Source organism: Maniola hyperantus, chromosome 13 (genome assembly GCF_902806685.2).
Source record: "Maniola hyperantus chromosome 13, iAphHyp1.2, whole genome shotgun sequence".
NCBI classification, from domain to species: Eukaryota; Metazoa; Arthropoda; class Insecta; order Lepidoptera; family Nymphalidae; genus Maniola; species Maniola hyperantus.
The window spans coordinates 6,694,899-6,722,531 of NC_048548.1; the positions used below are offsets into that span (position 1 = coordinate 6,694,899).

At 36.4% G+C, this 27,633-nt stretch overlaps 1 protein-coding gene across 1 annotated transcript; it reads left to right on the forward strand.

Annotated features, from left to right (window-relative positions):
• The first annotated feature begins 348 nt into the window (after positions 1-348).
• dimm (basic helix-loop-helix family member dimmed) lies at positions 349-27,521 on the forward strand. Its single transcript, XM_034975126.2, has 5 exons — positions 349-573; positions 14,585-14,734; positions 20,537-20,760; positions 22,930-23,069; positions 23,294-27,521. The coding sequence occupies exons 2-5, from the start codon at positions 14,593-14,595 to the stop codon at positions 23,418-23,420; spliced, it is 633 nt and encodes a 210-aa protein (XP_034831017.1). The 5' UTR covers positions 349-573; positions 14,585-14,592; the 3' UTR covers positions 23,421-27,521.
• The last annotated feature ends 112 nt before the right edge of the window (positions 27,522-27,633 follow it).

The following is a 27,633-nucleotide window of genomic DNA, read 5'->3' on the forward strand; positions in this document are numbered from 1 at the left end:
TGCTGCAAATGTTCATGGGCGGCGGTAATCACTTAACATCAGGTGACCCGCCTGCTCGCTTGCTCGCTATATCTATTAAAAAAAAAAAAAAAAAAAAATAAAGTTCCCACGGCATTTTCAAAAACCTAAGTCTGCGCGGACGAAGTCGCGGGCATCATCGAGTTAGATAAGAGTATACCTATTATTTTATCAATTAGTGTCCAAAATGTATCTTTCAAAGAAACGCAAAGACCTGGATCATGGATGTTGGAACTGTAAGGGAGGATGGTCCTGAGGGCCGGTGGCGCGCTGACGTAGCACGAGGTTCGCGCAAATTGCTTGGAGGCACGATTCAATCGCACTCTCCGCGCACTACTCATTCCAATACGAGCCGAGTGGCCGACGTGAATGCCTGTGCCGCACCTTTACGTATAAACCGCTGAAACCGACACGTTTACGTTGACGGATTCGTATCTCGCCGCGCACGAATACGCGAAAACTATCACTTTCGCTACGTACAATCCTGTTTGGAACATGATAACGCAGTGAAAATTACCCTGTGCACTTCCTGGGAGTCGACCACGGCATCGCAAGGTAAGTTGATCCCGACTCAGACAAAAATTTAACCTACGTGTCAGCTCTGAATGCTAAGTGAAAGGCGAATTCTTTGTTAAATTACACGAATAGATTGACAAACAATTAATTTCTTAAATCATGTATTTGGTTTAATTATTATTATGTATGTATGTACGATTAATTTTATTAAGACAAAGTTATACATTACATTCGTATTGTTATTCCTGTATCCGGCCAAATAAACTTTAGATAAGTATTATTAATAAGCTTTAGAATGCCTTCGTTAAAAAAAGATAAATAAAATGATATGCAAATAATATCTTTCACATATTTTAGGAAGAGATCTTTTATATATCTTTAGTGAATATTATGCAACTATTACATTACCTATACCTAATTGTTTTGAAGAACTTTAATACCAGTTATCTATGCAAGTTGGATAACTAGGTTTTAACTGTTAAATTAAGTTAAATTCAGTGAGGAAAAACCATGATAGGTAACTTACATGATACATTTTCTACTACCTATTTTTACCTTCAATTATTACCTATTTTGAATAAATCATTTGACTTTGACATCCTATATACATCGATGATACTGCCTAAATAATACTTAATTGAATGACGATTTAGCCTTCACGCTTGATTTCTAACAACAATATTTATATTATTGATAAAGTAGATTACTTTATATGTTTATTTAAAATTTAAAATAAAGGCACACAAAACCTAATATACAAAATGAAAAAAACATGTTCCCTGAATATTTAAGCACCTTGTCTCAGAGCTACGATTTTCAAATGCTGTACCTTGTATATTTTTATTTTCAATTTTCTTTTGTACCAACCTAAATTTGAAAAGGGATCTACCTCCTACCTAAATGAAATATAGTTAGGTACAACAATAGCAAAACATACCTAGGTACTAGGTACCTATGTAACTACTTATGTGCGATAACGAGAAACAAAATATACCTACCTATTGTCGTCCCACCTTAGCGCATGTCATAAATCAAATGATTACCTGAGTAGATATGATATTAGACCAATGTTCCAATCCAATTAAATGAAAATTATAAAATTTCTTTGTTATTGAATCTTAAAAATTAATTTTTATCTAAATCTAAAATTAGTTTTACGGAATCTAAGTAGACGTCGCGTGTCGTAGGTTGAACAATCAACAAAGTAACAAAGAGAGCTGATTTTCTGATTTTATTCCTGATTTTTTTGTCAGAAAATTGTACAATTACTTGGATATTTATCTACCATTTAAAATCATTTAAGTATTTTGATTTTACAAATCAAATATTTATTTTGTCATATCACACATTTTTCTAGTCATGAAAGTTACCAATTTACCAACCTACTTTAGAAAGTGTTTTATACGTAGTAGATATACATACCTAACTAGGTAGGTACAGTATTTTCCGTGCATCAGACTTGCGTCAGAGACCTAAAATACCTACCTAGGTACAGAGGTATATTGTTATAGGTAATTTGTTAGTTTCTCGAAGCACAATCGCAAGCGAAAGTGAATATGTAGGTGCCTTCACTTTCAGTATCGTTTCTTAATAAATTGGGTTTTGAAATAAAATACTAAATGCTCATCAAATAGGTAGGTAGTAGAGGTAGGGTAAACTATCCACGCGGACGGAGTCGCGGGCATCATCTAGTAACTTATAAACACAATAATATGTAACTTAGGACTTACTTGAGTTAAAGAATATTTCAAAAACAAAGAAGTCAGACGATCGTAATCATTCCCTATTTTATTGAAAATAATGTGTATTTGTTTAACGTCACTTTTGTCTGGACTTGCCAGTAGAGATGAAGCAGAAAATATTATCATTCTAAAAAATATTAACTTTTCTGAGTAATCAACACATTCCGTTTAAGTAATGTTCCTTGGTGTGTAAAAACACAACGTATACCAAGTAAAGATGGGCGTTATTGGCTATTTCTGGCAACGGTTATCCAACAGTTATTTAGTTTTAATACCGATATTGATAACAGTTGCCGAATATCGGTATCAGAGTTGTGTTTCAACTAATTTAATATGCGCAACGCGCAGCGGTTTCCGTTGTAGTAACTAAGCTAGCTGCCGTATCAATACCGTCTGTATAGCTAGCGCGCGCATATTCACTAAAATAAAACCAATTTTACTTTCATGAATATCGTAAAGTAATCACAACCTTAAGTTCATAGCAGCAAAGTTTAATTATAATGATCATTGACATAGGTCAAACTATACTGGACGTCTGCACGAATAGTTTGCCACAGTCCAGTAAACCAAAAACATTTCACGAAGATTGATAAACCAAAGAGGACCTTATCTCTATTACTCTAAGGCTAACTGTATTAACATTGATAGATCAAAGTGTAATGGACAAGTACTTGTACAGTTAAGCCTTAGCGTAATAGAGATAAGGTCGGCTTTGGTTTATCAAGTTCTTAGTTACTAAGCCGGTAGCCAATAACCGCTCCTTCTCAGCTTTCAGTGAAAGAAAGAAAGAGAAGGCATAATTATTGCGTTTCTAGTTACCAAAAAACCAAACAATGCATTGTCAGTTGCCAGTTGGCAGCGTTGCGTTGTCAGCTGGTTCGTCATAGATGATAACTGATCTTAACCGTTGCTAGCTACGACAATAACGCTACGGTACGCTAAAGGCACGGCAGCGGTTTTCAGTTAAGTTAAGCTATAGCGGACACATGTCTAATACCAAGGCGGTATAGGTACAAGCGGTCTACACTAAACGCAGTAAGTAGGTAGGTACATAATTATAAATTTTATGTACGAGCACATTGTGACTTTAGATACGCAGTAGATATCGAAGTCTGCGCACAGTCATCACCATCCTCATTATCAATCGGTTCTTCGAACTACCTAGTGCCCTGCCCATTGCCACTAAGAGCCTCAATAGCTCAACCGGTATAGGAGTGGACTGAAAAGTGAAAACCGAAAGGTCGACGGTTCAAACCCCGCCCGTTGCACTATTGTCGTACCTACTTCTAGCACAAGCTTGACGCTTAATTGGAGAGGAAAGGGGAATATTAGTCATTTAACATGGCTAATATTCTTTAAAAAAAAAAAAAAAACTATCCAGTTGCTGTAGCCACAAAATAAGTAGTTATTTTGTGCCAGTCGTAAGTTAATCTCAAGTTGTCAGACTGAAACAGAATTTGAATTTGTGGTATTTAGTAGTTACATATGTAGTTACATTTGAACGAAATATTATACTGTGCTTCAATCAATCAATCAATCAGCCTATTTGCGTCCACTGCTGGACATAGGCCTTCCCAAGAGCACGCCACCACACACGATCCTCCGCCTTCCTCATCCACCCACTTCCCGCTATCTTTGTATTGTTATACTCTCCTTATACTGTGCTTACTTAATAGTAATAGGTGGTAACCTTGGTACATCTAATTTTGTGGAAAAACTCAATCTTGCTTAGGTAGGTAGGTACTAACACAGAGTACCTAAGGGCGTTTGTGCACTCATCCGTGTATTCCCTAATTCCGTAAAAATACGAATCGAATGAGTAGATACCTACGTATTTGTATGACGGCCACTTCGAAGAATCTCGGATACGAACCGAATACGGACGAGTGCACAAACACCCTAAGGATGATATTGTTATACTCTCCTTATACTGTGGTACTAGGCAGCAAGTTGAGAAATAAGTTATAGGTGCTTATACCTAGTTACCTGCGGAATGTACTTTTTCGAAATCATGGTAGTAATATTGTGGAAGGCAATCTTAGATCTTGCTCATCGACTTTCATTCTTGCAATCGCAGTCACGTTTTTGTTTTTATTTTTGAGATTTTTTTATTGCACAACTGTACGAGATACCTAGTTGAGTAATTAAATTATTGAATACCTACTTTGGCAGTAGCTATGTAGATATAATGTATAATAGTAAGCGACTGGTTGAAATGGCAATCGGGGAGGGAATGACCCGCGCTGACTCGGTGCGGGCGAGCACGGGTGACGTGTGGGTACTGTACTCCCCATGCCTCATACCCCAACTGCCATCTCGACCTGTTGCGAACGTTACTCAATGTGGAAACGGTCGGCTTTGCATTCAGCCGACAAGATAGATAGGAGTGTAGGAAATAGTTACATTGCTTATCACGTATTTTATATCTTCATAATATTGTAACATGTTGCTTCTTAAAAAGAGCTAGGTACTATCCTTTAATAGCGAGACGAGAACCTCTCCAAAGATCAAGATATAGGTCGAGAGTCAAGACTTCAGACTCTCGGTACCTACATAGCCCCTGTACATTAATTATTGCCAAGTCAAATTTTTTCTATAATTCATAATACTTATTATACTTATAGTCATACGTACCTATACATAAGTACCTGCTTATAGTTACATTACTTGTTATTAAAATTATTATATAAAGTATCTAGTATATTTATAATATTATTTATTTACCAGCGATATTATAAAGAAAAGAAAAGAATATATCATAAGACGTATGGTTTGGATAGATATGTACCTAAGCATTGAAAACAAACGAGTGAATAGGTATAATAATTTAATTCTATTTGTTGCAAGTTTGGCCAGCTGGATATGTTTTATTCGATATGGTTAATGTTTGCGTGTAATTAATTACACATTCATACACGTTTCAGTGTTACATGTAAAATGTCAAATGTAAAACTTTACAATGCACGTACCTACCAAGTAAATACGCTCACGTATCAAATCTCCTCCTAAAACTATCTTTGGAACGCGCTGAATGTAGATTATATTTACCTACTTAAACTTCGCTGAAGATGAAAGCACCTGTTAGAAAATGATCCTAAAATCATTCATATATAGAACTAGGTACCTTCCTAACTGAATAATTAAGATTTTTTAATGACACGAGCTTTAGCAGGTATTTTCGTTTCGATAAATTCGTAAAATTAAGAGCGAAGTTAGAAAACATTAAGTACCTACCTAGTACCTACTTATGATTATAACGAAAAACAGTGATGTACTTAATTTATAACTAGGAACATGATAAAATGATATTACATATTATATTATTATGATTAGATTAGGTATCATTTGTTTTGACTAATTTTAGTATAATTATTTTAAAAGGCTATAAGGCTGTTTATAATCGTATAATACAATTTTCCAATAGGTAGTATCTGCTGACTTAAATTAGGAAAAAAGTAAGACTAATGAGTTCTTCTTCTTAATGTGCTATAACAAAATGCAACCATGTAAAAGGTAAGAACTAATTATTTCTGTCATTCAAGCTTAGGCAGTATTTGCATCTTTTTTTCAAATGTAATAAGAAAAGGACGGACAAACTTAATTCAATTTAGACCTTTCATACCTCGTGAGCGTGATTTTTAGGTATCAGTCGTGAGTCGTGAGGCTATTGTTAAAGGAGGATGGGACAAGTTTGCCATAAAAACCACTTGCCCATTGAATGAAAGCTTATATTACACGTTTCAATTTTTATTATTGGTAGAAGTTAGAACGCTTTAAACTACCGAAGGAAAGAGATATCAACCCTACAACTACCACAAAAATGTGCAGTTTTTACTAGAATTAGTTGTAATTATAAGTAGTTCAGCGATTAAAGCGACTAAATTACTGTAAATCACTCGTACGTACGTATCCTGTTCTCAAAAATGTCTTCACTGACGTCATGTTTTTTTTGTTCGTATACCCATGTACCTGAGAATAACTACGTTGCAACTTGCATTGCATGCATTTAAGCTCGTTCTCCGCGCTCCACACCGCAAAGGTTCTGTTTAAGTACCACTCTAAGGTTAATTACCCAAGTGATAAGCTGACCAAATCTATTGGATATTAGGCCAGGGTCCATATAAAAATGCCCATCCTCGTTTGTAGAGTGCACTAAAATTTAAAATATGCCTATACTCTAAATTTAATTTAGAGAGAAACATCAGAATCGACGCCATACTTATTGTATGTTATGTTTTGCTTGGTGAGGCAAGAGCTTACTTTTTAGCATTACCAATAAGTACGCGACAGGTCGAGATGGCAGTCAAGTTATGAGGCGGGGTACGCCCCGCACACCCGCACGTCACTCGCGCTCGCATCGGGTTAGCGCGGGGGCTGTGCAGTGTGCGGGTGTGCGGGACGTCCCCACCCCGATTGCCATCTCTGTTATAAATATTCTGTGCTATCGCGTTCTATACATACATTACTGATCGTGATTGGATTGCTGTTACCCGTTGAGTAACAATCCGTCCGTTCTCCGTCTCCGAAACCATTCATCAGATCTTAACTAAAACATGTCGATATTGCTTTCTCGGATTAAAATTTTCCAAAATTAATTGATTAGGAGAAATTGTCCAGTCACAGATTTATTATCAAATATGTATAGATTTATGAAGTCCTAAAAATTTATAGTTATTAAAATACGTAGACCGGTAGGTACGTAGCCTATAAAATAAAAATGTTATCATAATAATATATAAATGCCAACTTTAGACTTATCGCTTCAATTTTTATTTAGTTTTGCACCACAGCGTTCTAATTTGTGAAACTAGGAAAAACTAGTATTGCTTTATATTATCCATAAGCGACTGCAGTTATGTAGCAATTGGAGCAAGTATGTGAAAGGGTAGAATATCTTATAAGCCTCCGCGCTAACTAGGTACTTATACTTATCCCTAGAGATGTGATTTAAAAAGATTTATGGTCATTTGCTTACAACGTAAATACCTAAGAGCATTGAGTTACAGAATGGGGGTTGGAGTCGAAATAAAATTGAAAAGTGGGGTTATTAGATAAAGTAGGTAGCTAAGTATGGTATTATTATGAAAGAGCTTCCCTTGCACATTCTAAAAGAGATTTTTATGTATTTTTAGGTCTGTTTGTTTTATGAATAGTTTTCCAATTTATAGGAAAAATAAAACAAAGCCTGTATCCTTTGCAGACTTAGTTTTGTAAACGCAAACAAAAGGGATTTGTTTTTGAGACGACAGTTAATAGCTATTTATATTAAGGAGGTAGGTAGGTAAATGTGTATGTTTCATTCCTAGTTTTGGAACAATCGCATTTGGCGGGTTTTTTATCTCAGTACCTACACTTATGCTTCTAAAGAAAGCAATTAAACAACATGCAGCTTATTTTTTTATTAAGTAGGTAGGTATAATATCAAAAGAATCAGAAAGAAATCGAAAGAAGGCTACAGAAAATTATAGGTTCAAAACATTGTAAGGAAATTGGAACTGGAAGTTGGAACAGAAAGTGTTCAATCAAAGTACCTACTCGCACATTGTTATGCAATTTTTTGTAGTACAATTATACACATAAATCTAAGTGGGCTAACGGTGGAAGCAAGGTGAAAGTGTATGGCGAACGAAGGTCGCCTGCCACGCGGACTTGTTGGCTACGTAGTATCTAACTGGACATGGAATATAATACGTTATCTCATCAATAAAATATAAATTTAATGAACAGTTAAATTAAAAATAAATTAGATTCGAAACAGTTAATAGTGAAAAAATGCTAGCATTAGGGGCAATAGATAGTAGGAATTATGAACTTAGGAATAGGTATGTGTAAAAACTATGTACTTTTAGTGGGTACGAGTAGGTACGAGGCAAAAATTAATGACGATTATATTATTATTGTTTTAAAATTTTTAGAGAATAGATCTATTGCAGAATTTGTACAGAATCAAACAAAGTTAAAACGACCTATACGGCTTCTTAAAGATAATAGCGGCTAATTAACTGTTAGTAATTAAGAAAACCCGTAAATATATAATAAAATATCAAAAATTGCGTAACCGCCAGGGATTGAACCTGCATCCCTCTGGCTATCGCGGACTTGCGGTGCCTTTAATCCTTGTAAGACCACGGTGCTTTCAGATTCCCTTAGCAATCCGGTCATTACTTTGGATTAGGTAGCTATTATACCTAGGTACCTAATATACAGTTTATTATTCAACTGCCTACTGCCGATGCAATTAATCTTTTGTGAAATGGTGTTATCTCAAATCGAATCAATTATTTATTAAAAATGGGCAATAAAATTCTGAACCACGCTACAGTCTATACTTACCTAGAATCATGTTGGCCTCACTGACTATTCCAAATGTCACGCAAATGTCAATGATTGAACACGTTGAACGCGTTTTATTAAGCTTAAGTAAGTATAATAAATGATAAGTATTAAAGAAATATTATGCAGCGGTTGATGAATTTATGTAACTAAAGTACCGGTTTCTTGGGTTAGCCATGCTGATAGAGATAGTATTTTTTAGGCCTCAAAAAACGATCGATTTATTTAACCAGTAGGGCGATTGTCTAAAACCTGCGTCAATCATTATTACAATCTCAATTGTTCTGTTTGGCTGAAATTGTGCGATTCTTGTTGCAACAATGCATTGTGGCCAATAGTGAGCGAGCATTAACCAATCAGAGATGATTGCGATCGTGACATTGTAGCTGTCAAACAACCGCGGTAGGGCCACGGGATATCACGCCATTGGCATTGGACTGAAGTTAATATAATCAATCCTGTCTGTAATCTTTCGATATGTTGTTATTCGTTAGAGACGTTGTTAACTGTTTAAAATTGTATGGTCTTATTGGTCTATTAAATTTTTCGCTAAGTAACGTATCGACAGATTAAGGATAAATTGATCATTAATTTCAGCCGCAAGTGATACCTATCATTCGAGTCATTCGAATTTGACGCTATGGGCACAGTGTGCTATAGGTACCTATTCTATACGGGTGCAGTAAGAAAAGATTCCAGAGATTGTGATATGTTCAAAACACTTTCTTGGATGATAGTTTTTCTTTTGAAATTTTACAGATTCGTGAATGATCTCAAATTGGAAAAACTATTAGGTGATTGCTTTATTTTTTAACATATTACGTATACCTTCTTACTCTAATATGTAGGCACTATTATCTGTAATCCTTACAGTTTATTATAATACTAGCTTATTCCCACGATTCCATTCGTGTTGTGACACAAATTTTAAACCCATATTTTATCCCTTTAGGGATCGAATTTTCAAAAATCCTTTCTTAGTGGATATCCACGTCATAATAGCCTATCTACATGCCAAATTTCAGTCCGATCCGTCCAGTAGTTTGAGCTGTGCGTTGATAGATCAGTCAGTCTGTCAGTCAGTTAGTCAGTAAAGCTTTTCCTTTTACATAGCTAAATAGATATATGATATAGATATGGATTTAAATGAAATACTAGAATTAGTATTTATTGTTCGAGAATGAGGAGAACAAAAGTTTCTCCATAAAAATGATATACCTACCTTAGTATAAAAGAAAACCCCTTTATTGAAACAAGTGTGTGTTACGACATTGACGCAAATTGTTTATGTAGGTAAAGTTGTACAGTTTGTCTGGAAAAGGTAGGAATTTTTTGTAGAGGCATTTTAAAACTTGCCATCTTAAACAGCCGTTACTCTGGCATATCTCCTGCAGCGCCAAGCCCAGGGGTGATTCGGCGCGCCCAAGCGCATACCGCGCTTCGTCCTTCCTTCGTCCTAAGTATACCTACGTATGTTTTCAGCACGGACTTGAGTAGCTAGATACCGCACCCAGCCAGGCGTGCCGTGGATCCTTTGAATTGTGTATATTTTATTTTAATTCCTCGTATCTATCCTACGTAAACTTATTGAAAAATCGTACTTATTACAATGTAAACGATTATTTAAATGATAAGAAAGCTTGGAAATGAGTTTCTTAACAGCTTTGATAGTTGTTCTAATGAGTTCAAGTGATTTTGTGTAGTGGTGATAGTAAAATGAATACCCGGCTGAGTTTGTTGTGGGCTCTTCTCAGATCTGGGCGTGTTTGGAACCGTCGTATTATTATCTTACAAATCCAACTATATACAATCAAAGTACAGTCAATAATAATTAGTGTACAATGTTACCTATTTTGAATAAATGATTTGACTTTGACCTCTTACCCAATAAGAAAATTCGATCCCCTCTGCTGTCAAAGTCTGCTAGCTCACTAACGCGTGGCGATTGAAAGTGAAACTAGTGATTGTGAGTTGTGATCATCATTAAATGACTCATGTGACGTCATCGTGTAGGTGGGAAAAATTGGTACGGAACCCTTCGTGTGCGAATCCGATTCGCACTTGACTGGTTTTGGTATTATTATGTATGAAAAATTTCTCTAAGGAAAGTCGATGAGACTCGAACTGGGCATCACAAAATAAGGAATCGCGGTACACAGAATATAAATTCGATCAATGAATAATTTAAGTCATGCATTCGTTACAATCACCAGACGAGAGAGTCTATTACGCTTCGTATCCAAAAAAATTTTGCTTGGTGATTTGGGAGTGACGGTTTTTTAAACTACTTACCTACCGTTTTACGGTATTGAAGTAAGTATGAATATAGTGGGTATTAAAAATACTTTCCCGTAGATAGACATTTGTATAAGTCATCAAGCGCAAGCCAATCTTATAAGATTGGCTTCAAAAGCTACAAAAAGTCTTTTCTACGCGAGCAAAACAGCAAATGCTTGTTTCAGTTACCTAAGTCCTAATTTGGTATTCATCATCATCAGCGCAACTCATTGTAGGTACCAGAAACATAATTATTACATATTCGATGTTTTATTTAAGTAAATGAACAAGTTGCCTAAGTAATAGAAAAATCGTTCTAATACTGAAGGAAAAACAGCCCTTACGACATTCGTAGCGGCGCGGCGGCGGCGCGGCGTAGCAAAAATTCCGTAGAGTATGCCACGTGGCAGTAGCGTAGCGCATTCAGATTTCAGAGAGTTAAATGTTATAATAATATTATTTTACCTGAGTATTTTAACCATTGCACATGAGTTTAAAATAATTCAATTATATTATTTTCGGAACGATAAAGTAAATTTTATGAAAAGAAAGATGCTAGTAAATACTAAATAGTACTTAACCTAATTAAAAAAATTGCAAATTTTCGCGGTTTAGTCTTTTTACATCGTTAAATAAGCGTACTTCGTGATTATAGTAATTGGTATCGTGACTATTTTATACTCGTTGATAAGAGCTAAGAACAGCTAAAGACTTTTACAACTAAGTATATCGAGTTTATTCATGATTGATATAGTAATTAGATAAGTCACATAGATATAAACTGTAAATATTTTAAATATGTATGTAAATAAAAATTAGTTTATTTCAGAATTCTAATTCTAAATTTAACAAACTTTACTTACCAAATTTATTAGGGTTCCGTGTAAAATAAGACATCCTTATGTTCTGTCCAGTCGGTCTATCCCTTTTTGTGTTACATCCATTTTAAAAGAAACTAGAGCTGTAAGCTTGAATTGTATTAAAATTATTAAAGATACCGCTATACTGAGGAATATTTAAATTATCTAGGTTTTTAGGTAATTACCTACCTTCTCTGAATATGAAAAACATGTGTCCCAAGGATATTTATATAGAATGACATTACTTCTATGCAGTAAGGTAAAAAATTACATATATGCACTATGTTATTATAAATACCAGATTTCCCATGTAATGAATCAGGGAATCAGCTCAGCTTATTACTAAGCTATACCTATATATTTATTTAATCTGTGCTATAAGTAGGTACTTACTCGTAAATATACCAATAGTTTAATGGCTTTATGAGCTACTTAGAATAATTAAAATGCAATAAGTGTTGTATTATTTCACACAAGACCGACATGTTAGCAATCCATTTTGATATCTGCTATTCAATTTGAAAATAAAATACTTTCGATCAATTTACGATCATTATAATATTTTAAGGCCATGAAAACCGGTTCAAAAACGATCTCTTAAGGCATACCTATACCTACCTACTTCTTAAAGGTAGGCACCTCTTAAAACGAGAATGAAACTAGCTTGCAAACTTGTTGACTCACCCTGGCTTCGCTCGGGGGAATTTCATTGAAAATTATGAAAATCCTTTAGGTTAGAGGACATAAAGTAGTAACAGCATAAAGAAAACCTACGAGTAGGTAAATGCAAAATCTAGGTTCTACAGTCAGACACGCAGTTTAATTTGTGCGTTGATATAGTGCGTCAATCAGTTTATCCTTTTGTATATTTTATACTTAGGTACAATTACGTCTTATAAACGCCTGTAGAGAACAATATTAATGATCATCCTGAGCGCTGCCTGAGCGTCACTCATATTGTATAGTCACGGGTGTTAACTGTAATGTCATTTGTCGCGGACGGCGCCTCTGGGGCGCCTCTGGTCGCCTGGCGACCAAGCCCCGCCTTCAGTTAAAGCTGAATACAGGCGGATCACGGAACAGACGTTTTTATTAAACAATTTTATTAGCGTCGCTTTCGTATACAGTACTCGGCAGGAACCTACAGATCGGCAGGTACATCGACCTTTAGAAAGAGATAGCGGTTTCGTAGAGCGTTGTCTCTGTCATTGAGACCTACAAAACATCACATTGGTATAAGTGACAGAGATAACGCTCTACGAAGACAAAACCTCTTTCTAAAGGTCGATGTTAAGTATTAAGCAGGATATAAAAATATTCAACTTAAAGTTGTTAAGATTTTCATGTTAATTTATCTACTTGTATACTTGTGTTTCGGAGCTGTATCAAGAGAGTTTTCTAAAGTATGAAATCCAAACAAGTAAAATAAAAACAAGTTTAGCTGTAGGTACGATATACGACGCACATTGCAATCTGCCACAGCATCCTCAGGAGATAAACTATTAAATTAGACTCTCCAACACAGCCTTTGCGATTATATTTTGTAGAGGCTATTATGTCTGACTAACAAGTTATAGATTATAATATTATTGAAAGCAATATAAGTTTTAAAGTAGAAGATAGTTTTAATAATAGTGTGACCCTCTCCTTAGACCACATGCTGTTCCTCCTTGTTTAGGCGAACACCATAATCAAAAAACAGCGTTTTTTGTTTTATTGTTGCGTAGTGATCAAATAAAAAAGATTTTCACGTTCCTATTCAACAGATTTGTATCAATTCCTGAAAACCTTTCTGAAAACCAAATACAATTTTCAAACCCTCATACATTTTAATCGATAAAAATGTTCAGAAGTTCCCCTTTAGGGCGGTTACGCACTCATCCGATCGTACCTAGTCCGTAAAAATACATTTCGAAGTTGTCATAGAACTATATGTATGGTAGCTTATGACATACTGACGTAGATATTTTCTTATTTTCACGGATTCGGATCGTATGAGTGCGTGATCGCTCTTATAGATAGGTACCTTAAAACACACACCTTATCTAAAACGTTAATGCATTGTACACGTTTGGTATTGATTACAGCGCACGGTTATCAAATAAATTCAACATTTAATCAATATAATAATATAAATTAAAGCGTGCACTTCTCGTTGGCAACAGTGTTCCGCAATAATTTAGTTATTATGCCGTTAGGTACTTTCATTTTATAATTTGCATTGAACTAATCAGTTTCACTTGTTCAACACCGATGCAATATACCGGAAATAAATCTTAGCACGACTCTACTTAGGAACAAAATATGAAATAGACGATTCAACTAAAGTGCCTCGGTACCTACATGTATCGTTAATATTAATAGTAAGCCATTTGAAAAATTTATAAATTGTTAATTATTAATTGGTGCCCTTTAAAAAACTGGTCTACGGCGAGTCAGACTCGCCCACGAAGGGTTCCGTACAGACGGACAGACAACAAAGTGATCATACAAGGCTTCCTTTTTAACTACGGAACCCTAAAAATTTTACCTACTATAGATAAAAACTGTTTAAGCAAATCATACATAGCCAGCTAGACTCTCAGGAGGCATAAGAACCACTGAGCCGCAAAAGATATTTTTCAGTAGCGAGAATACGATTCACATCGGCGTCATCAAAGGTCGCAACTCGCAGCGTACCTATATGCTCGCCTAGAGGTGCCTATAGGTCGATGCTATCATATCTGGCTCTGGCATAGCTCTGGCAACGACTGTTTCAGGTCTTGCGACTACTCTTTTATACTTTTTTGCTTGGTTTTTTATTGAATTACAATTCAACTTTTGTATGGCTAATTTCAGGTGTCAAAATGCCCCAATGGGCCAGCACTGAAGGCGGTGGTTCAGAAGCGGTATCGCCGGACCAAATGATGATCTGCTATGAGGAGGACGCCACAGAATATTATGACAAGAAACAAGAAGACGCTGATCTTAAAATAGAGCAAGCTGATGGTAAGTTCGAAAACCTTTATAGGTATTAGTGTTGCCAATTTTTTAAAATGTTTTTAAGCCATGTTAACTAATCATGACTAGTTAACATCCCTTTCCCACTCAATTGAGCGTAAAGCTTGTGTTAAGAGTAGGTACGACAATAGTGCAGCGGGTGGGGTTTGAACCATCGCGCTGACCCGTGAGATTTCAGTCCGCTCCTTTAACCGTTGACCTAATGAGGATTCTTCAATCTGCACCTAGACTTAGGAAGTTAAAGAGTACGCAACGGTGGCATCGTTTCTAAAATGTTTTACAATACCCTTTATTGAATGCAATGCTCTTCCCTGGAAATAATCCTGCCAAAATCTACTTAAGTAAGTAGGTAAGTATATGTATTACTAACCATTACTTATATTTTGACCAATATAACGAAATAATGTAAAAAAATACGCTATCCGGACCTAATTATTAGCTTATTGTTTTATTGGTGTTGTAACTCAACTAATAAACCTAATTCAATAAAGTTGTAACGGCTAGCATCCTGCGACTAGCATATTAGTACTCAAATACTCAGGATATTTTTGTCCTCGGAAAACAATGAGTTTCAACGGTATCTTCAAGAGTAAGTCAAAACGGCTAGTCACAGAATAAATACTCGTAGTAGTTATAACACGCGACAGGTTAAGATGCCAACCGGGGTATGAGACAGGGGGACGCCCGGCACACCCGCAGGTAACCCGTGCTGGCCCGCACCGGATTAGCGCGGGGGCTGTGCGGGTGTACGGGACGTCCCCACCTCGATTGCCATCTCGACCTGTCGTGGGCTATAAATGTCACACTCTCCTTGTGTCATATTATTCTCAAAACTTTGAAAACACCGCGAGACCAGAGTAGGCAATAAAAAATAATTAAGCTTAGATACAATCACCGAGCACTAAAAATGGTCTGTAGATACAATGCATCACGCATGTAGAGTAAAATGGTGAAAATGACGATGTTGATAAGGCATTACGAAAATCACCCGTAGCCGCGTACTAATCGATTACTCTGTAACTTTGTGCCGCGCTTACGCAAACATTTCGAGCGTGTAGTCACGTCACGTAATACTCAAGTTTCAATCTAGCCACTTGCAATGTTCGAACGATCACTTGATCGCATTAATTCCTAAGTGGGTCGGTGATCCGATGAAAAAGTAAATACTTTCTTATGACTAGATTAGTAGAGCTTAATACACTCCGGGTTCTTAATAATCCCGAAAAACAATGGAGTTCCACTTCCAGGATAGGGAATGAATATTGTTGATGATGTTACTCCAACTCTGGCAAATCTTAACCGATTTTCACAATAATTATCTTTTACTTTACAAAGATGGTACATACTTACTTTATAACAGGTTGGCCCTATATTTTAGTGATGGTCTGATTTTTTTAAATAGAGATAGCGAGCGAACGAGCAGGCGGGTCTGATGAATAGTTTTGGCGCTGGAAGGCGACACCAGAATGAACTAGAGTGAGGGAACTCTCGGTTTGATCCTGAGTAGTTTGGTATTAGGCTATGGTGACGTGAAATCAATGAAAAATAGGGCTATCTTAGGGGTATACCTAGCATCAAATGTACTAATATATGACGCCTACCAGTGACGTCGAAGCCTCGACATTTTGTTAGAAGTTCCCAAACTATCGTGAACTATGACAAAACTCTTCAAAAAACCTTTGTTGGGTACCTAAACTTTTCAATAGGTATAGTTCAATACTGGTTTCATTATCTTTCAGAACATTTAACGAGTTTTGAATTAAAACGGAAAGTGGACAAAAAAGAAAATGTGTAGGTATGCGAATGTAGTATAGAGGGTAGGAAATATAGCTGCTAAATATAGAAACTAGCTTATTCCCGCGACTTCGTCCGCGTGGACTACACAGCTTTCATACCCATATCTTACCTTCTTACCTTGTATTTACAAAAATCCTTTGCCAAACAGCCCGATCGGTCTACTTAGTATTTAGTTTGAGCTGTGCGTTGATAGATCAGTCAGTCAGCTTTTCCTTTTATATGTATTATATAGATAAGCCCACCCGTGCGAAGTCTGGGTGAGTTAACTAGTAAATAAATAAAGGTAAAACAAACGTAGGTATATAATATAGATAGATATCAATAATGTTACCTTGAAAATGCACGTCGTAAATGGCACGTAATCATAGTGACGTATTCATGGAGATAAAATTCTGTGATAAGAAAAGTGATGCCCGAGACTCCCACACAGTTAACACCGATGCGAAAAATAAAATACTAAGTAATTTACCTTTAGCTGTGGCTGCCTGTGTTTAAATTTAATTTATTGTACCAATAATACTTGAATAATACATATTCAACTACCTATTTAGTATTTACATGTTTCATAATGAACTCAAATTCGTTAATAACTAAAATTAAATAATTGATTCTGCATATCGTTCTCACAAGTTCTCGTAATTAATTGATATGCTACATACATGCAACTGACTGCAAAAATTACCTCAATGTATGAGGCGGGGAGACAATACGCGGCAGAAAGTAATGTACATCGACCTTTAGAATGAAATTTCGGCATTGTAGAGCGTTGTCTCTGTCACTCATACCTATTGACGTTTTGTCGGTCTCAACGACAGAGACAATGCTCTACAAAACCACTATCTCTTTCTAAAGCTTGCGCGCGAGTTGTTCAAACAAAATTTAAAAAACCGGTCAAGTGCGAGTCAGGCTCGCGCAACGAGGTTCCGTCCTACAGTCCGTTTTTTCCGTTTCGTTACTCCCGTATTTTTTCGACATTTTGCACGATAATTCAAAAACCATGATGTATTAAAATAAATAAAAATCAGTTTTAGAATGTACAAGTAAAGCCCTTTCATATGATACCCCACTTGATATCTTTACCTTACTTCGAAAATTGAAAATATGTACTAATTTTTAGTTATAACCACAATTTTTTTTTGGGTGATGTGACCACAAATTCACGGTTTTCAGATTTTTCCCTTAATGTCTGCTATAAGATCTACCCACTACACCTTAAAAAAACCGTTTTAGATACATGCATCCTACCATGCCTTACCTACGCCAGCCAAACATGGATCTATACAAAGAATATAAAAAGGAAAATAGTAACTTGTCAGAGGGCGATGGAAAGAAGCATACTTAATCTACGAAAAATACACAAAGTGAGAAGCGAAGACATAAGAAAAAAGACAATGCTAACAGACGCCTTGAAACATGCCCTGAAACTTAAATGGAAATGGGCTGGACACGTATCGAGATTGACAGACGAAAGATGGACACGAAAAATTTCCACCTGGCCAGGTCCAGCAGGCAAAAGAAAAATAGGTAGACCGAAGACGCGCTGGTCCAATGATATTTTGCGAATAGCGGGGAAAAATTGGCTTGATAGCGCCAAAGACAGAAAGAAATGGCACCACCTGGAGGAGGCCTATACCCAAGAGGGGTCCTTATCTAAGAAAGAAGAAAAACAAGAATAAATATTACAAAAAAAATAAAAACCGACTTCGTTACATAAACACTAAAAATTGAAAAATAATTTAATTTATTACCGAATATATTATGTATACAAGAGTTAATATAGTTCCATAATAATACTTTTTGGTGCCGGTGCCAATTAGCTTTAGCTGCGCGAATCGTCTAGACTTCATATTTTTATGGGACTCCACAATGGCACCTCATTGGCACCGACCCCAAAAAATATTATTATGGAACTATATTAACTCTTGTATACATAATATATTCGGTAATAAATTAAATTATTTTTCAATTTTTAGTGTTTATGTAACGAAGTCGGTTTTTATTTTTTTTGTAAAAATTTTTTATTTCACAATTTTTAGTGGCCCCATGGAATTATGCTATGCCTGGTTAAAAATCTACTGTTTACTAAGCTATTACACTGATCGCGAGCAATTTACTCTTATCCGTTGAGGAGTTCCAGTACCTATCTTCGAAGATGTTCATCAGATCTTCACCAAATTGAAATGGGACCAACTTTGAAGTATACCCTTTCAAACAAAAAAAGAATTTTCAAAATCGGTCCAGGCGTTTTTGAGTAATCGGGGAACATACATAAAAAATAAAAAAAATAAAAAAAAAAAGATTCCGACGAATTGAGAACCTCCTCCTTTTTTTGAAGTCGGTTAAAAATATGCTAAGATTCACTAACATACTAAAATCACACAACTCAATATCACACTCACAAAAACTTACATCCACATATACACAAGCACACTCTCAGATATGAACACACACATACACACAGACATACAGTTCATACACTCACCTATACTAATTAAAAAATACTAACAAATTACTAATAATAAGTAGGTAATGTTAGATGTAAAAAGTAGATATATATACTGTTTTTAAAAAAAAAATATTGTAAATAATTTAGTTCAAGATAAGGAATAAAGGCTTTTTTTATTTTTTTTATTTTTTTTATTATTTATTTATTATAAGATCTACCTACCTGCCAAATTTCATGATTCTAGGTCAACGGGAAGTGCCCTGTAGGTTTCTTGACAGACAGACAGACAGACAACAAAGTGATCCTATAAGGGTTCCGTTCTTCCTTTTGAGGTACGGAACCCTAAAAAGAACTGTTAAAAAGAGTGCATGTATTGTGTGAGCGTTTTGGTAAGGGACAAGGTACGTCTTGTAGGTTCTATTAATATGATGTACCTACATGTGCGATTACAATAACAACTAACAAGATATCCAATCTGCAAGTAAAGGTATACAAGTTAGAAAACGAAAAAATATTCACATTGGCAAGCTCTTTTAAATGTAACAAAACTAGTTTTAATAATGGAAATGGAAAGTCAATCTTGTTTTACTGGTTCGGAAAATTTCCTATTTTGCTTACACCCTGTTGCAGCTGAGACCTAATAATTTTACTATTAAGCTGAGCAAAGACTTGAAAGGCTAGTTGAGATCCTAGACGAGGTACAGTAGCCGGCAGGAAATATATTGTAAGGACATCGATCTTTAGAATGAGATTTCGGATTCGTAGAGCGTTGTCTCTGTCACTCATACCTATGTGACGTTTTGCCGGTCTCAACGACAAAGACAACGCTCTACGAAACCACTACCTGTTTCTAAAGGTCGATGTACGATATTTCCTGCCGGGTACTGCAATAACGATAATAGACATAATATAACGATACCTACGAATACGTACCTATCCTCATTTGGCCAGCGTGGTGCACTATGGCTTAACTTCTCATTCTGGGAAGAGTCCCGTTCTCAGTTGAGATGATGGTGATAATAACGATGTATCAGCAATTTAACAATTGGCTTGCAGTCCATAATATGCAGAAAGTCTGCATTAAATAATTGACCTTTAATACTCACCTACAAATAAATAAAATTGAAGGGTCTGTTTGTAATTTCAAAATAACAGCTTTACTTAATGATTAATACGAAAGTAAGATCTATAAGTTCCTTAAAACAAAAACAATTCTTAAAGTTTTTGTCTGTCTGCCTGTTTATTCCACCTAATCTCCGAAATGGTAGGACCGATTTGGATGTGATTTTCACTGGCTATGACTGGATAGCTGATGTTATAACTGTTATAAGAAGTAACTTAGGCTACTTTTATTTTAGAAAAATAATTACATCCCTACAAAAAAATTAAACCCATGAAACTTCCACTAATTACTTACAATTTTCGACAACGATGTCAAAACCCCTAAATCGACGCCAACGAAGTATTCCCGCTATTTTAGTAATCCCGAAGTATATTATAAGTATTCCCGAAGTATATCCACTATTTTACCAATATAAATGTTTCAGATTTCTATGACAGCGGCAGTGGTAGTGACGAACAAATTCCTCGTCGAGTGTGTAGGCCGCGGCGGACGCCTGCGAGCTCGTCCTCCTCGGGCACCACGAGCGGGTCCAGCGGGCCCGGCCGCCGGCGCCGCTGCGGCATCTCAGCCAGAGAACGCAACCTGCGTCGATTGGAGAGTAATGAACGGGAACGCATGCGGATGCACTCGCTGAACCGTGCGTTCGAGGTAATTAAATAATTAACAAAATTAGCGAAAATACATAGTCTTGACTCTTTTAATTAGGTACCTACTCTATTATATTTTCAAGGTATTCATGTTCTAGCCATGTTTCTAGGGTTCCGTATCCGAAGGATGCCAACCAAAACTAAAATAAATTGTTAAAGTTACAGTATGTAGGGTTGCCACGATACTGTGTTAGAGAGAGAGCCAGCGCGTGCCAGACCTTTGTTATTTTATAAAAGCTGAAAGTTTCTCTGCTCTATTGTCCCTAACAAAGGCAGGAACGATCAGCAACTACGAATCGACTATGAATCGCTGATCGTACCTCTCTGTGTTGGGGACAATACGCAGAGAAACTTTCAGCTTTTATAAAATAACGAAGGTCTGACACTCGCTGGCTCTTACTCCATTTAGCAATAGGCCTACGTGACGTGATTCTAATGGTGACCGATCAATTGACAAAAAACAAATGACAAAGTTTCATTTCCCAAACAAATTTTGGCAAAATTATGAATCGTTTTATGATCGTTATAAAACTTATGTTTCTACAAATAATTCATTTGATAAAACAAATTACCAGACAAATTGTTATTTCATAAAATATCATTTGACAAACAATTGATTTCTTTAATCGTGTTAATTAGTAAAACAACATATCGCACTTTTTTTTTGATAAAATGAATTGTTTGATAAAATGAATTGTTTGATAAATACTTTAAGAATTCACTAAAATCTTTTATATGTCGACCGGGCCGACGGAAGAGACCGCTTACTATAATGGGGGGTCTCTTTCAACCCAGAAAAACGGAGCCCCTCCTCCGCTCCGTCGATGGGCCCCGGTCGACGAGAAGAGACCACCACTATGGTGGGGGGGTCTCTCTCATCCCCCCCGCTCCCACCATCAAGAGCGAGCGAAGCGAGCTCGGGACTTGGGGCACTCCGACTCGGAACGGTTAGGTTAGAAGGGGATGGCGGGGTCTGTAAGACCCCGCCATCCCCTTCGTGGGTTATTTCTTTTTATACCACCCAGAAAAAAGGAGCCCCGCGAAGCGGGGCTCCGTCGACGGGCCCCGGTCGACGAGAAGAGACCACCACTATGGTGGGGGGTCTCTCTCATCCCCCCCGCTTCCACCATCAAGAGCGAGCGAAGCGAGCTCGGGACTTGGGGCACTCCGACTCGGAACGGTTAGGTTAGAAGGGGATGGCGGGGTCTGTAAGACCCCGCCATCCCCTTCGTGGGTTATTTCTTGTTTTACCACCCAGAAAAAAGGAGCCCCGCGCAGCGGGGCTCCGTCAACGGGCCCCGGTCGCCGAGAAGAGACCACCACTATGGTGGGGGGTCTCTTTCCTCCCCCCCGCTCCCACCATCAAGAGCGAGCGAAGCGAGCTCGGGACTTGGGGCACTCCGACTCGGAACGGTTAGGTTAGAAGAGGATGGCGCCGCCATCCCCTTCGTGGGTTATTTCTTTTTTTCGCACCCAGAAAAAAGGAGCCCCATGATATTATTGATGCGTTGCATAGGGGTTTGCATATGTATGCAAAACAGACTTTTTGTATATTTTTTGTTAATTAGTTATTTTATCAAATAATAAATTTATCATCTATTATTTTGTAAAATCGCGAATTTGAAAAACAAATTATTTGGTGAAATAATAAATTTTTAAAAATTTGGAAAGTTAAACATTTGTGAATAGAATATTTGTCAAACGATCTTTTGTAAAATGATATGTTTGCGGTATACGACGTTTGTGATTTGATTAGTTTTTCAAAAGTTTTTGGTGAACTGATAATTTGTCATACGTTTTTTGTCATTCATTAGTGAACCGATTCTAATACTATTCTGAAGAAAATGTAAAAAAGTTACATATTTTATACTTTGACGAAAGATTTTATACAGCTTTGTTACCTGTTAGTTATAGTGCGCGACAGGTCGCGATGCCGATCAGGTTGAGGACGCCCTGCCACATACCCCGATTACCATCTCGACCTGTCGCGAACTATACCTATTTACCAAAGTCACGATGATCATGACTTCATAGTCGCTGATCGTTCCTACCAGTGTTGGGGACAATGAGCATAGAAAATTTCAACTTTTATAAAATAACGAAAGTCTGGCCCTCGCGGGCTCTTAGTCCAATAAGTAGTAATGCCGCTGTAAATTTTTATTTTTTTCAGGATCTCCGTCGTGTAATTCCTCACGTGAAAAAGGACAACCGAAGTCTATCAAAGATAGAAACACTAACCCTTGCCAAAAATTATGTGAAAGCACTCACTAATGCCATATGCACAATGAGAGGAGAGGTCTCTCGTTACCAGTAAGTGTACCTACTAATTATTAATAATTACCCTATAACCGAATTGACGAAATTTGCTACAGAGATAGCTTGCATCACGGAGAAGGATATAGTTAGGCTACTTTTATCCCGGAAAATCAAAGAGTTCCCACGGGATTTTTAAAAACCTAAATCCACGCAGACGAAGTCGCGGGCATCATCTAAGTAAGTAGTAAAATTTAACCGTTATCCTTTCTTATTTGCAGATTCACCAGCGATGACGAAAACGTTGAACCGGTGTTTGTTCTAAACCGGGATCAGGAACAGAACAACAACTTGCCGAACGATCAAGACAGGGAGGACCCATCACCGTTGCCGCAGGGATGCCTTTGACGACGCCACATTTCCTAAGCACCGGCCTCTGAAAACCCGTTAGAAATGAGCATGAATGCTATTTGCATTAAGCTTTTTACACATCATTGTAATATCAATGGAGTTTAAAGCCTCGCCCCGAATACTTAAGTATTATAGAAAATATAAAATCTCTGTTGCAAACGTTGATGTGGATAAAGCTTGATTGATACAAATACTTGTAATGATAATTATAGAGTTAACATAGAGAGTACCTATTTGTGGTCGAATTATTAAAAGTGACTACCTCTAACCTACCCAACTCAGTTACAAAAACCTTGCTCGAATTAATTGTACCTACTTTTAGTTTAGGAGTAGGTCTACTTAAGACGATTAGTAGTCTAATGTAATGAAGGAGGTTCTTCGTTGTTTGTTAAGCTCTCTAATGTTAGATCTATAATCTACCTACCTAATTTGGTATCTAAATGCTAGCTAAGTATATTGATCCTACGACTACTGGCATTGTAAGGACGTCTAGACCAAGAACAAACATGTTTTTTTACATTTTTACCTAGTCGTAGATGTACTTTTGTGATGATTAGGATTTATGAGTTTGAAGCAGGCAGTCAATTAATGCACAATGGAAACATACGACTAGGTACCTACATACCAGTTACCTACTACCACAGTCGTAAAACTGTGCTTCTACCTACCATACCGAAAATAAAACCTAGGTGTTCGATTATTTTACCAAATTTTTTTGTTAGGTAAATAATTTAAAAGCTTATTTTTACAGTGTTTTTACATACACTTCAAGGAAATTTCTAAATGAGATTGTATTTTAAATTATTTAGAAATTTAAAGGCTTCTTTGACATTTTGGGGAACGCTGATAATTGATATAATGAATTAAGTATAATTGAAACCATTAGGTACTTCCTACACCACCTACACCTATAATATTTGAGACATTAATTATAATATTACTAGATGATGCCCGCGACTTCGTCCGCGTGGATATAGGTTTTTTTAATCCCGTGGGAACTCCTTAATGGGCTACTTGACTCATATCTAATTTCGTCCAATAAATCATTATTTATTATAGTATTTTGCTTAAGACAACGAAATATATCAATAACAATTATTAAAAACGCAGGATGGATATATAAATCCAATTTTAAAAAATACAGTTTTTATTTTTATTTGAAACGCAGAAAACGCTGTCAGCCATGATGTGACGTCATTAAATATGTAAACAAAGAAATGTCATCCCTATGTCACGCGGGGACTAACGTAGTATCCATATATATAAAATTTAGAGTCCTGACTAACTTATATATCAACGCACAGCCTAAACATCTAAACAGCTGGTCCTAGATACATGAAATTTGGTGGGTGTGTTCTTTGTAGGTAAAGAGAAGGTATCCACTAGGAAATAATTTTTTGAAATTCCACCCCTGAGTGGGTTAAATGAAGGTTTGAAATTTATGAAGTCCACGCGGGGGAGTCACGAGCATAAGCTAGTTTTTATATATTTCTAAAAACTCATAGTAAACGTAAAAAAATATCGTTTTCTCTTTATAAATTGAATAAGTTATTACAACAAAGTGATCTTTGCAAAAATAAATTTGGGTTGAAGTCGTTAGTCATATAGGATCCCTTTAAGCAAGTCTTCGCGTGTTACGTATATTTATTTCACTGGGCACTCTAATCCACAACTTTCCTGTGGTCTTTATCGATGCGTTTTTTACATTCTCGGATGATACAATAACGAAAATTACTATATTTTTCATGTACACTAGTATAGAAGTCATGTTTATTAAACTTTGGGAGGTTATGCTGTTGTTTACAAATGCATGACGTCAGAGCACAGATAATCTATCGGCCAAACATGGCCGACAGTGTTTTCACCTGTCTAAGAAAAATATATTTTTAAATGAAAGTTTTACGGTTTTTAGGGCGCAAAAAAATATAGTGTTAATTTTTTTGATATAATAGCACAAATATTAACCAACTTTAAAAAAGTGTCAAGTAGCCTATTGTCCGCAATAAAAAGAAGCCTATGTCCGTCCCCGTGATGTACGCTAACTCTGTACCAAATTTAATCAAAATCGGTTTTAAACAGACAGATAGACAGACAGACAGACACACTTTTCCATTTATAATATTAGTGTGGATGTCCATGCCTCCGAGAAAGACAACTGTGGTAGAGAAATGTAGTAAAAACATAAAAGAACGTCGCAGTAGGTAGGTACCTAAGTAATTTGTATATTTTTTCCAACTTCAAAGCATTCGCTTTTATGTTAAGTAATTACGGCTAATTGATTAGTGACGACTTTCTCTATCGTTACGGCATAAAGATTGGTAGGAGTAGGTAGGTATTTAGTTTTATTCTGAAGAAAGAGCAGAACTGAACACCTAACGTTAGTCTTTGAAGACGTTTGTTGATGTGCCAGAAGTTCAAAAAAAATTTTCGCATCGTACCTAATTACATTCCGTAAAAATAATTATTATCATCACAGAATAATGTGTAAATGTGTTCCTAATCCTAGCTATACTATACATATAAAGAACTATTTTTCATTTTTCCGATCTCAAAATCTCAATTATACTTACATACTTACCTGGATATCGAAATACGATTACCTACGGGAATACAGCTTGGTACTATACATACTTCTACCTAGCAACGTAATGTAGAGACGTGCAGAGATCTCTCCCAGGGTGCCAATTAAGTACATAATTATGTATTATATAATGTATTAAAGTCTAATATATACTTTGGTGCAGGCATACAGTCAATTTTTTTATAGATAGATAAGTATTTTTATCTATCTCTAACTACCGACTTTATTTTTTGTTTTGTCGCTTATTTCAAGCGTTATAGCCGCAGATTATTCTGGCGGTATAGTGCTAGGTATTGTAGGTAGGTATATTAATGTAGTACAGGCGCAACTCGCAAGTGCGCGACAGGTCGAGATGTTAATCGGGGAGGGGACGCCCCGCACACCCATACAGCCCGCGCGCTAACACGGCGCGGGATAGCGCGGATGACGTGCGAGTGTGCGGGCGTCCTCCAGTCTCATACCTCGATTGCCATTTCGACCTGTCGCTAACTATAGGTAGAGATAGGTATAAGTGATTACACCAGCATCAAGTATTTTTAGCTTGCTGAAACTACGGAGCAAAAACGAACGAAACGAAAAATGGAGTCAGTGATTTCTTGACGTGCCTGACCATGCAATCGATTTTTGGGCTTTCCGATAGTGAAAGCCAAGTGTGTACCTAGTAGGTAAAGGCTTTTTAAATGAGCTACGCCGGAAGACTCATTTCGTTGTCGCTTCATTTAGCTTCACCTACTCGACCTTGTTGCTAAACGCTAATGGATGTCGGCGGCTCGCATTGCTCGCCACCTCCCTTCGCTTCAGTTGGCCTCGTAGGTTCACTTTATTCAGAACGTCGTTCGCAAGCTTCTGTATTCAAGTTTTACAAACCTCTAGGTGTAGGACAGTAAACGTGATTGCGTGGAGTCGAGATGACCAGAAACCATAATAGGTATTAGGTATCTTAACTGCATTTACCGAACCGACTTCGGCAAATTGTAAGTCACAAGCAAAATATTATTCACTAGGTATAATCATTGATGCATTGCCTTCCTACTTAATACATACTCGTACCTACTTGCCTTACCTACACACCTTCCTACCTATTAATACATAAAATTTAAGTTTTCATGAAGGAGAAGATTGTGGCAACTGAAAGTTCAAGCAAATCTGCAAATCCTATTCTAGGTTGTTTGTAAAACTATTATGTATTTAGTGATGTGTGTATTTAATAAATAATAATTATTATAAGTTACTTATTAAAGTAATCTCAGTTGAAAGTTACCGATTAAATTAAGATACTACTACTATTTTGTTAAGTTAAAAAATTATATTTTTAAAGAATGCAGTTGTATTTTTGTCAAATCACGTATATTTATAGAAATAAAATAGGTACCTAATATATTTTAGACATTTGTGATTTAGATTAATGTTAAGATCTTGAGATAAATATTTTTTACATGCTAAGGACGACTCTGCGATAATACCGAAATATGATGAAATGTTTACTTATAATAAAATTTATATACCTACATGCAAATAATAAATGCGTATTTTAAATAATTTCTGCTCTATCCCCCTCCCAGTGCTGCCTATAATATAAATCTAACTAGGTACCTAACTAATTTCGAAAACTTCTTCACCCTAGTCCGT

Coding starts and splice junctions, on each gene's coding strand:
- dimm (XM_034975126.2), top strand. CDS start 14,593: ATGCCCCAATGGGCCAGCACTGAAGGCGGTGGTTCAGAAGCGGTATCG. Junction 14,735..20,536: donor TAAAATAGAGCAAGCTGATG/GTAAGTTCGAAA, acceptor TAAATGTTTCAG/ATTTCTATGACAGCGGCAGT. Junction 20,761..22,929: donor CGCTGAACCGTGCGTTCGAG/GTAATTAAATAA, acceptor TATTTTTTTCAG/GATCTCCGTCGTGTAATTCC.